Raw genomic sequence first — 12,655 nt, 5'->3', positions numbered from 1 at the left:
CTTCACTTAGAAGGATCCCTGGGTGTGCTTGTCTCCCCTGTGCAGACTCATGCGGATCAGGTGTTACATTGCCTATTGTGGGGCTAGTCTGGTGTGTGCATGTGCCAAACACGTACAGGAAATGCAAGGCGACCAGTGACAATAGTTGTGCTACTGTATTCCCTGTTTGCTCGAAGAGTCTATTTAAATCTTTATGCCATCCAGTCCCTCTCGCATGCTCATAGCCCTGTTTGCCTATTATTTCAGACAGTCAGTCTCAGAGTGTGTCGAAGTCTAGTGCTGCGCCGCTGCTGTCAATCACATTTGAAATCACAGGTAGGTGAATCCGAGCATCCTCCTGACACTTCAGCTGCCACCGGGTAGCACTGAAATGCCCCTCCCAGAGACAACTGTGAGCAGTAGACCTACGCGTAGTCGTTCTGTGCTGTGCACCCTCTGTATAGCTCACACTCTTGATTAAAAAAGCATTCCAAAAGCCTGCCCTTGCCACATGAATTGCATAATGTGTACCTTGCTCAGAATGCGGGTCCGGTTCACAAAGGTTTACTCTATACTTGTAAACTGAGCAGTGCATACTTTACGCCCATGCTTATGCACAATTCGATTCTTTTTTAGTAATCACGGAAGTTCCCTTCTAATTCATGCATAATATATAGATGTTGTATTGTATGTGCATTTATGTTTGGTGTTCACAACCCTTAACCCCTTTTTACTAGTTTCTTTAACACCTAGGGTTAGGAAACTTGTGGAATCATCTTTTCATTTTTTTGTGTGTGTTTTCTTTTGTTTGGTATTTATTTATTTTTGTTTACACCTGGCATTCCTACAAACACTTCTTTCAGAAGACTGATACACTTTCCTACAATTTCGGGAATATTTGAGCAAAATCAATTTGAGGGTCATTTAGGTACCCACATATCAAATAGTCAAGCAGCAAAGACCTCCAAAGTTAAAGTTAATTTTGCCCCTAACCCAGAGGATATAGCGTCAACCTCCAAGGTAGCTGAAAATACGCCAACCGTGCCGAATGGAAATATAATTGTACCTATTTCCATTTCCGGCAGTCAGGTTGTGCCTAAACCTCTAGCCAAACCCCCAGTTAAATTACCACCGGGCAGGACAAAAATTAGCACACCCAATGCTAGCCTCCCCCCTGGGTGCCAACCGTATGTGGTAATCCTCACGGGGGTCCCGGAGCTTGAAGAGGGTTCTTGCGAGTTGTACTCTGATCTCAAACACAAGACCCTGTCCTGGCTCAGATTAAATAGACCTCTCCCAGGGCATATTGATGGTAGGATAGCCCATGTCCGCCGTGTGGGGTGGATTGGAAATAGACGCAAGGACTTAACCGGGGACTGCGTGCTAATTAACTTCAGTGATCCCAGAGCAGCAGGTATGATCTGCAGTCAGCAGTCACCACACAATTTTTGCGACATACAAACCAGGGACTTGGGGTATTTCTATCGTCCCCCTCCGTTATCTGGGTTTGAGAAGCCTTTGCCGGATGAGGGCAGAGGTGCATGGTATCCTCACTATCCAACCTTGGATGCCAGAGTAAGGGCAAGGACGCCGACTCAAGCGGCTCCACCCCATGGATGGGGTTGGTGACTCGATAATCAAGTTGCATTAAACGCCCCTCCACCCAAGGCAAATGGGTTGTACACAGCAGTGAGTGTCCCCTCGTCATTAGTTACCCCCCACACGTTCCAGCCAACGTCCTTCACCACCATCTCCTCTCCTTCAGGCAGTCGATCTGAGTCTACTGAGCTCATGGAAGGAGTAGAATACTCGGGGTCCCCGAGCAGGGTTGCTGGATGTGCAGGGCCACTGATTCGTCCTATCCTGAAGGCTATCAGTTGGAATGTGGCAGGCCTGAATAACAAGTTGGACGCCCCGGACTGGGTGGCGCTTAAAGAGCCCCACGCCGTCTGTGCCTTTCAAGAAACGTGGTGCGTGGAACCAAGGCACAGAGTAGGATATGCTTCCTTCTCTGTCCCGGCAGGTATACCAGTATCAGGAAGAGGGCGCCCATTTGGAGGTCTTTTAGTCTGGGTCGATATAACATTAGGTTGGCGAGTGTATCACCATCCCCAAAAATCTCCAGATTTGATGTGGCTCACTGTAATATGTCCAAATAAAGTTGAGCAGCTGGAGATTTTTAACATTTATACACGAGGGGCTTCTGGGAGGGCCTCGTCACCAACCCTCCTGGCTCTAGAAGCAGCCCTGGGGGAGTGTCGCGGCGACTCATTAATTTTGGTGATGGGGGATCTTAACTGCACATTCGAGCCTTTGATGGCCGACGAATCCTTGGACCTGTTTGACGAAGATTCGAGGAGAGGCGTTCCGCCCCTCGATCTTCCAATTGTCAAAAGGTGGACACCCAGAATCGTCCAACTGAATTCCCTTACACTTGAGTTTGGCTTGAGAGCAGCAAACGGGAGAACACGGTCAGACCCAGAGGGTGCACATACGTATAATAGGGTGGGTCACTCATCTAGGATAGATTATATCCTCTTAAACTTTTCCTTGTGGGCCCACTTGGAGGATATGATAGTCTTGCCTTCCTTGGAAAGTGATCACAATGCACTCTCATTATCCCTAATACATTGGTGGAGGGCCAGTGGCTTACTAATTGGAGCTCCTGCGGCACTCGAGCAGAGGTCATTGGGGGGGGTGGTCCCTTCCAATTGTCTCAGACGTTTAAAATGGGACAAAGTGGCCATTGATGAAGAAAAACTATCTTGCATCAGAGCCGTTATTGCCGCAGCCTCTGAAACCCTGGAAAATCAACCTCCTAGCCCGCATAAGACAGCAGCCATGTTCAGTGAGGTTTCGACAGCGATAGGGGACTTGTTCCTGGTCAAACCAAATCCCAAGGTAAACAAAAACCATGTTAAGCGACAGGGCAAATTAGGCTGGTACTCACAGGCGTGCCGCGCTGGAAAAAGAGCTCTAATCATGGCAGTAAAGAGTGGTGATGCCCTAGCAATAGCTGCTAAACGTAAGTCCTACAAATCCACAATTAATATAGCCAGGAGAGACTGGGAAGACACCTTCTGGCAGGAGCTTCGCGCAGCAAGCATAGAAAAAAATGCAAAAGGTTTTTGGGACCTGTTACGAAAAAAACATAGACCCCTGGACACCGTCATTACATGCAATATAACCGAGGACCAGTGGCACTCACACTTCTCGAAGCTGTATACTGCACCTGCTGCAGAAGCGATGGTCTTCCCTTTACCTCAGATTCTTCAAGGTGCCGGCAGCTATGAGGAGAGTCTATTTTCCAGGAAAGAGGCTGAAATTGCCATAAAATCCCTGGTTCCTCGCAAAGCAGCTGGACCTGATGGCCTACCTGGCGATCTTATCCGCATGGACATAAGCGAATGGGCTATGATGATTGCCTCGCTATTGAACGCAGTCATGGCAGGCGCCCCCCTCCCTGCTTCTTGGATGGCAGCTGAGGTGGTTCCCCTGCACAAGAAAGGTTCAAGAGATGACCCAGCTAATTATAGACCGATTAGCTTAATAGACTGTTCCCAAAAAGTGGCGGGCAAGGTCCTCTTATCTAGGGTCCAGCAGTGGGCTGACGAGAATAAGATACTCTCGGATTTTCAGGCTGGGGTCAGATCCGGGACAGGGACGATAGAACAATCGCTAAGGCTACTTATGATCTACTGGAAGGTCGTCACAATTGGAAAGGGTACCTTATATCTGGCCTTCATCGACCTCCGCACGGCCTTCGATTTGGTGCCTAGAAACAACTTGTGGAAAGTGTTGTGCGACCTGGGTATGTCACCCTACTTGCTTCATTTGATCATGAGATTCCACGAAAATAACTATGCCCAAATACGTTGGGGGTCAAATGGTCAAAAGACCTCAAGAATAGAGGTGAACAGAGGTGTACGACAAGGTTGCGTACTTGCCCCAACCCTGTTCTCCTTATACGTAAATGGAGTGGTGGATTTTTTGACTCAGTCTCCAGCAGATGCACCCCGTCTGGCAGGTCGCCTAATTCCTACCTTACTCTTTGCTGACGATACTTTACTTTTGTCAAAATCTCCGATGGGCCTCCAGCAGCTTCTTTCTGGATTTGACACCTTCTGTAAGCAGCGAGGCCTTTGTATTAATACAGACAAAACTAAGTATCTCATTTTGAATCCCCCACACAAGCTTGGCCCCCCTCCAACATTGGGGCACGTTGCTCTAGAAAGAACTAAAACGTTTGACTATCTGGGCATTCGCTTGGTGGATACAATGAAATGGGACTGCCACTTGACCAAAATGTTGTTGAGCTTAAAAAGAGTGACTGGGGCCCTGTTGAAAGAACAGAGAGCAGCATCTACAAGACCAATAGCGGCAGTAATGGATATTTACTCCGCCAGAGGAGTAAGTGCAGCACTTTACGGGGCGGAGCTCTGGGGGATGTCAAATATGAAAGTGCTAACTCGAGCTGAGAATGCCTTCCAGAGAAGCCTAATGTCTCTCGGTCCTTCTGTTCCCATTTTACCCCTGCAATTGGACATGGGTTGCCGGGCGATTGAAGATCAAGCAAAACTACGCCCCCTGTTACTGTGGGCCCGCATCTGGAGAGTGCCAGAGCTCTCAAGTTATGCGGATGGCCTACGGGAGATAATTAATTGCCCCGGCTGGGCAAAAATAAAATGGCTAAGGGACGTCAAGGCTCTATTTATAAATCTGGGGCTGGAAGAAGCATGGCACCAACAGTCAGCCCCGCCCAAATCCATGCTAAAACAAATTTATTGGACATGGGTTGCAAGTAAAAGGAATTCTTCCTCAACGATCTGCAAATCCACCAGAAATTTTGTGGAGCATAAAGATGTCCCTATCAGAGAACTGTACCTGGACATTGTTACTGCCCCATGGGATAGATCTCTGTATTTCAAATTCAGAATAGGTCTTCTCCCGGTTATGGAACTCACATGCCACTGGAAAATACCACACCAGACTGCGCCATGGTGTCCATTTTGCCCTCAGCGTTATGAATCTGTCCCCCATCTGTTATTCGAGTGCCCCGCCTATAAGGTTCCCCGAATGAAATGGTTAAAACCGATGTGCCTTACTTTGGGCACTAGACATTGTAACGTGGCATTACGAATTTTACTTACAGACACTCGCCCATTCTTCGCATGCGCCACCTCGAAGTATTTAGGTTGGGCATGGCGAATACGGTCAAAAAGACTTAGGCAAATTGTTTAATCGTGATTTTAATTCTTTTAGCTAATTTAATTAATTTTCCTTTTAGACAAATGTAGAAAAAATGTTGAATTTTAGAATATCTAGGGTTTTTTATGTTTTCTATTTAGTAAATGCTCTAAATGACCTTTAATGTATGTACGCTTTTTAAGATATTTTATGTCGAAATAAAGCCTATTTGACTTGAGGTACCCACATATGTTTGGGAAGTGCATTTTTCTCTGGATATTTCACAACTCAAACGCTTAACGCTTTGTAGTTGTTCACCTAGTTTGCATCGAATTGTTCTTTCCTTTACCCTGACGCTCCTCTGAGGGCACCTTTGCCCAAAATGTACAAGTTTGTGTGTGTATGTGTGTGTGTGTGTGTAGTGTACCGATTATTAAAAGTTGGATTCATTTTACCCTTCTCAGTACTCTTAACACATGTACATTACAAGACTGTTCTATATGAACTGTGAGTAATGTATGATGCAAACATGGTGTTTTTTTCTAGTCTAAGTCTACCTTTTGAAAACCTTTGTGAATTGGACCCAGTGTGTTCTACAATGTGGAACTGTTCTCCTAAGTGCGGCATTACACTTTCAATTTCCGTGAATTGGTTGTTAAAATGGTCTGTTTCGTTTCCAGTCTCATGTGGTGTAGTTTGTGACATGGTTCCATCATTCATGCTTTTCAGAATTTTTACAGAGCTGGAAATACAAACATGTAGGCAAGCGGTAATCTATTGGCTGGGTGGCTCCTCTATACCGCTCATATGCCGGGGAGTAAAATTTATAAAAGCAAACATGAAAGCACTAGAACAATCAAATTAGGGCACCAGCACCTCGACAAAGAACTACAACTGGGAAGCACAGCCAGAAGATTATCACATGAATAAAGAAAAATGACTGTCTTTGTATAAAGCAGCTGAACTTTAACCCTGGGTTTACATAATGTACAAAAGAAAAACAAGCATTTGCAATGCATCGGTCTCGCCTTTGGGACGTTATATGCATTTAGCAATGCAGCACATTAGCCTGGGTGCTGAAACATCTACTGTTACAGGCATTTGGGACCGTTCGTTCATATGGGCAAGGGATGTCACACACAAATCATCACAAACGCAGCAACGGACAATGGAGTTCAACGAGTGCCGTGATATTTCGGGAACAATTGAAAACAAGCTCCGCCTGTATTTCTATCTTGGAAGCAGACTATGGGTGATACATGTATCGGGCCGTGATCAGAAAAGAACTGATCTGGTTAGAACACATTGTGACAAACTGGATATGATGGATGTCATTGTGAAATCTTTTCCAAAAACAAATGTTGTGGGTTTAACGTACACAAAATTCACAAAATGTGTGGAGTGGCAGAAATGACTCTGTAGCTTAACCTCACCCCTTAACAGCCTCCTATTTGTTGAGGAAGGGCTATGGGAAGACAAACAGCGGAAAGTACAGGAAATAAACAGGCTCTTAGGATATTACTTTCAGATCCGGCCACCTTCTTCCCAACCCATAGGACTAGGAGAAGCAAGGGTGATGCAAGGGGTACTGATCACCAGCCACTGCTAGCACATGCAACCCTCACTCTGCCCAATTGATGGCATGAAGTCCGCCATGTCTTCTTGTTGGTTTCACCTGAGACAGATGTGCACTGGTAATACACTTTTAAGGTAATGTGTCAAGGAAAAGATCAAACCATTCACGTAACTTTTACACAAGTATAAAATGTGGCGCGAGAGCTCGCCCTCTCCTGCGGCTATATTCAGCTCCAGCTGCAGTCGCCCCAAACTGTTTACTTTAAACACTATAGCCATTCAGACGGTGTAGATTTATTTCAGATAAGCACAGCTGCCTAGTTCACGGAGAGGGTAGGGTGCTGGGGTTTGCTATGGTGCTATGCAATAGGTCTCGCATTTGTGAGCCTTTAAGCTATTGGCATTGAAAATTACAATGCCCTTTATTTATGCGTTTATAAAAGGAACACATATATAAAAGGAATTGTTGTTTTTAATGCCAGGAGCTCAAACTCTTGCAAATGCAAGACCACTGTAATGGTGGATATGCCCTTTTTTTAGACGCCTCTCCAATATTCAGGTTTCCATGAGCAAGGGGGCACAGCCAACATTAAAGTTAAAGCGCGTATGGTGCTTTCACCCAAAGTTTAAAAAAAGTAAGTAAATTCAAAAGGTTCTGTAGCGTGGCCGCTAAAGTGAAAGTGGCCCACGCTGGTAATGAAATAATTAAATAAGTGTGGTCACTAAAGTGAAAGCGGCCCACGCTGGTAATTAAATAATTTAATAAGTGTGGTCACAAAAGTGAAAGCGGGCCGCGCTGATAATTAAATAATTAAATAGGCGCAGCCACTAAAGTAAAAGCGGACCGTGCAGTGTAAAAAATAATTAAATAAGTGCAACTGCTGTAAAGTGGACCGCGGTGTAATTGGAATAAAAATATATTACTATTAAAATAAAAGCATGGGAGTGTCCTGGGTGGAATAGGGGAAGAGCATTTCAAGAAAATAGTGCTCACCAACATATAAAGCAGCCCGTGTAACAAGCGAAGTAAAAGGGCCAGTCCTCATGGGAGGTTACAAGTGAAGACAAGGCGGTACTAAGGCAGGACTAACAAGCCTATGCATGAATGAGAGGCCAGCATTTATGAAGGGCAATGACATAAGCCAATGACAAATATGTGCAGGAGTGGGCAGGGCTTCAAATGCATACTCCAATTCAGCATGCCGCAGAGCAGCGCATGCGTTGCCCGGGCTCAACCTAAACAGAACAATTTTAGGGGATGCTCAACACCGCAATTAGCACAATTAAGTGCTTAACAAAAAACAAAGATCTCAGAGCACTCACGGAGTTTGCTCCTGCAGCATGATTTTAAGCGTACACGTTCCATCACTGTGTTTGAACTTCATTGTCTGTGGAAACCTTTCAAACAGAAAAGCACACCTTTACATTGTTTCATATTTGTGCAAATTGTCAGTTATATTTACGGTGTGATAGGTGGATTTATTGTACTCCATATACTAAAACTAATTAAATAACAATAATTGAATAACTGAACACATAGAACTTGCCTGACCTTTGGTGCTAACTGGAATGAATGATGTAACACTAGAGTCTCTGAATCCACCATATGCAATCCTGGATTCAAATCGAGTCATCCCTGCTTGACCAAACTGTGTGATCCGAAGCAAATATCTTTACTACAATGTGTAACATTTTCTTTAAAGTCGAGTCTGAGAGCACACTGAAGTAATCCAGTACAGTGTCTGTTTTGCAGAAACCTAATTTATATAAAGTTAACAAAATAACCTTGCTTAACATTTTATACACTTTATCGATATAAATAATGAATCTAAACTGACATTTTCAGTAACTCTGGCATCATCGGCCTGGGGGTATTTGTGAATGTTTCATATTTAAAATATATTTCTTTCAATAAATGATACTGAATTCGGTGATATATTCGTACGTACTTAATCAAAACACTAAAATATTTTTTTAAAAGTTTCCATTGTAAAGTCGTTGTCATTTGTTTTCAAAACATTTGTTGCTGATTTGCATATGGCTCGGCTCGTACTCTGCTCTAAGATCCAATCCAGATCCTTGCTCCGGCTCCCCCCCCAGGACTGACCCCCCCGCCCCCCCAGAAGTGTAGTACCCACTACGCCCTTCAATAAAGATATTAGTGGACATGCAGAAACGGCGAGTTCAGGGGACATATGCTACGAAGTGGTATTCTACCCAGAGAATACATCTACTTCAAGAAGGCAAAGGCTCTGTGTGAAATATAGAGGAAAAAACATGTAGAAATGGACACGGTAAATTCGATTTCTATAGGCTATTCTATATTTAAAACAAAACAAAAAACACATTCTTCATTCTCTCTCTCTCAACACCCACCCCGCCCCAAAACACACACACACACAGCCTCTCCCTAGGAAGTTAATGGGGCCAAAGGTAATGGGAAATATAGGGTGGGAAATAGTGGGGATTTTTTAACAAGGCCAGTAAATGTGCAGAAGGAGGTGGGTAAATTACGACCGATCCAAGAGAAGTCCCGAATGGCCTGCGGGGATAAGTCTGCAAAGACTTGGATGAAACTCTGTCAAGTCAAATGAAGCAATCAGGTGAGCACGGAACAGCTGTGCACACTGGTCATATCATGTGTCAAAACGTCGGTACTCAAACCTGCTGCTATCTTTATCAAACATTGCTCCAAATACGTAATTTGGACTGGGGGCTAGGGTTGTTTAAATGCGCGGCCCTGTGCAGTGCACTGCATTTGTTGCTGCGGTTATGAACCGGTGCCCCATGAGCCCATATGCATACTACGGGTCAAGTGCCCCTCTTTGCCATCCCTGCTCTTTGGTGTACATCTGAAGGGCGGCGTTTCCCTATTCCAAGAAATTACACTCTTATTCTTTAATTACTTGAACAGCAGGCACTTACTCACTTTGTGAGAACAGCGGCAATTCAGTATGGGCCGACTCGTGGCCGCAACGACTTCCGCTGCAAATGTCATCTGCGCCGGCATACTTCAGTGACTCTCAGCAAAACAGCAACTTGCATGGAAATACAAACAAAAAAATATGTTTGTATTTGTTGGAGCAAACGTTACCTATAACCATCTGAGGAGTAACCTGGCTTAAACACTTATGGGGCAGTATGTATTAATGAAGCATATGTGTTAGAAAACAATGATGAGCAAACACTCGCAGTTTGGATGTGGTGAGATTTCAATCATAGGTCCTCAGAAGCCATGACATCAATTCGAGTGGCAAGAGCCTATAAACTAGCTATGCTTGGAGTTCCTTTTACGTACACGTTTCTTTGCCCACCCTTAAGAGCCGTCTTTTTCTCCCCACCATCCCCCTCTAAAAAAGACCACTCTTTTCAGCCCTTCCAAGCACTGCCGAGTGTTGCGTCCTAACAAATACGGAAGCTAGGATTCTAGACTCCAGTAACTACACCAGACACCCAGAGAGAGAATTCTAGTTTCAATACTGCTACCAAGTGCTCCCGCGCAAGGGGTGACACCTTTAGCTGGTCTTTACTTTTGAGCAGTTTATAAACTGCGGTGTATGTGCCCATCATTAAACACTAAAACGAAACTACAGGTCCCAAAATACAACGCGCTTTTGGATAAGATGCAAACAATGGGTAAAGGTGTTACACTTAATGAGGGGGCATTCGGTGGCCGTTTCAGGCTGTGACTGCACTGTACTCAGTCAATAGAAGACAGAAGATTACGTAGGCTTCCAGAATGTAGGTTGTTCCAAGTTCAACCTCAAATACGTCTTTACTTCGTATCTGCTCACTCGCACACATGCCGCTTTACCCCTGCCTATCATTCATATAACACTCACGCTCGCAGGACCAAGCCATGCATCTTGAAGGCAGAAAAGTCACTTTGCTGATCGAATTGGAGATCAGGATTCGGGAGTGTGCAGAGTGAACAACACTGGTGACTTTGGAGCCAAACAATGTCGCCATCAATGAGCGATCACCACCCGGACCTTAGGTAGACCCCGGCAGCAAAGACAGATCATTTACATGTAATCCGCTCCGCAGGGCGGCCCCGGTCACTGAAACAAAAACAATCGGATCGGCCAGCCATTTTACCTCCTCCCCCTCACACACACATCCGTGCCCCGTCTGGCACTGCAACCCTTGCTACCTGCATCCACAGACAAGCAAGTAGGAGCGGCCACCCTTGGAATCACCCGCCCCCGTGCACCACTGGGAACCTGCGCCGGGATACCGGCCCGTCACTCGGAGTAAGATTGTGCGGCCGTTAATATGAAAAAAACTAGCGGGCACTGCAGCGCTTGACATGAGCAGCAGCAGCATGAAGAAGGCACGAACGGGAGAGGCGGGAGGGGGCGGCACTTTTGAAGAAGGCAAGACGAACGAGAGAGGCGGGAGGGGGCGGCGCTTTTGAAGAAGGCAAGACGAACGAGAGAGGCAGGAGGGGGCGGCGCTTTTGAAGAAGGCAAGACGAACGAGAGAGGCGGGAGGGGGCGGCGCTTTTGAAGAAGGCAAGACGAACGAGAGAGGCGGGAGGGGGCGGCGCTTTTGAAGAAGGCAAGACGAACGAGAGAGGCGGAAGGGGGCGGAGCTTTTGAAGAAGGCAAGACGAACGGGAGAGCGCGGGAGGGGGGTGGCGCTTTACATGAGCAGCAGTTGTGAAAGGCACCAACGGGAGAGCGGGTGGGGGGGCCGAGACAGGAAGAAACATCACGTGCTTCAAAGAAAAAAGTCCAACAACCAAAACAACGCCCCTAATACAAGTAAAGGGGCCAATAGCCATGGGCGTGGCTAAGAGCCCAAAAGGAGGGACTTAAAAACACAATTAACCAATACCAACTACAGAAGGTTTGAAAGGCACACTGGAGACCAAATGAAAACAACTATTTAAAAAGAGGCGGTCTTCCACTCACTAAAGTATATACTGCATGTCTCAACGAGACAGCGCAAGCGCTGCCTAGGCGAGACCTAACAATAATTACTCTGAGCAAAAGAACTGTCAATCAATAGAAATTAGTGCTGTAAGAGCTATTAAACAAAAGAACAAAGATAGAGCACTATAAACCAAGAGACAACGTGAAGGAAGACATTCGGATTAAAAATCTACCTCAGCACAATAGCACTTTAAATATTAGCTGATGCACTTTAAATAACGGGACCGTACAGAGACCTGAGGAAAATGGTTACGCACCGAGTAGCGAGTTTTTAAAGAACAATCGTTCGATCAAGGCCTCACCAGAACTGCATTAATGACATTTTAATATTCTTTTTAATTTGGAGTTTTTAGGTTTTGCTTTAAAAGACTTGTCAGGAACCCGCGCTTGAATCAAATTTTATGAAATGTAAGGAATGAATGATTGTGTAATGGTTTTATTGACTAAATACATAAATAAATAAATACAAAAATCATGCTTTTCAGAGATTGAAAGGAAACCCTCGAAATTCATCCATCTCGTTAATGAATCAATTTATGTGGATAACAAAAATGGCCTTTTTCATTTCTGATAATGTGTTGACTGTATAGTTCAGAGGGACTACAATTAGCTTGGCTTTAGGTCTGATTGAGAAGAATTCTGTGTCCGGAAAACTGTGGCTAATCATCAGATAGAAGAGTCTGTGGCAGTGGGGAATTGTTCACGATATTAATTGTGCAGCATCCCTATTGTGCCTTTTATATGCAACGGTCTTCTCCCCCTTACAGTTGCACTAGTCGTTTAACTAATTACGTTTTTTACTGCATAATGGAAAACAATGCAGGGGGGAATATGGAAAACAGTGCACAGGAATTAAGACAAAAAGATAAAGACAGAAAAGGCCTAAATTGAGGCAGAATTAATTTAACAAATCATGCTCCTCCTCCCCGCCTCCCATCACCCCACTGGAACATGGCATCTGTTCAAAGAAAGTAGCT

The 12,655-nt window shown here is 45.0% G+C and overlaps 1 protein-coding gene across 1 annotated transcript in view; it reads left to right on the top strand.

Moving 5' to 3' along the window:
- The window catches only part of THSD7A (thrombospondin type 1 domain containing 7A), a 982,498-nt gene that overhangs the window by 527,492 nt on the left and 442,351 nt on the right, over positions 1-12,655 (top strand). The window contains exon 5 of the mRNA XM_085630781.1: positions 247-315. Within this exon, the coding sequence (XP_085486907.1) occupies positions 247-315 (69 nt within the window). The remainder of the gene's footprint in view (positions 1-246; positions 316-12,655) is intronic.

Source organism: Triturus cristatus, chromosome 10, assembly GCF_964204655.1.
Source record: "Triturus cristatus chromosome 10, aTriCri1.1, whole genome shotgun sequence".
NCBI classification, from domain to species: Eukaryota; Metazoa; Chordata; class Amphibia; order Caudata; family Salamandridae; genus Triturus; species Triturus cristatus.
The sequence above is the reverse complement of the archived record's forward strand: the minus strand, read 5'-3'. Positions and strand labels throughout refer to the sequence as shown.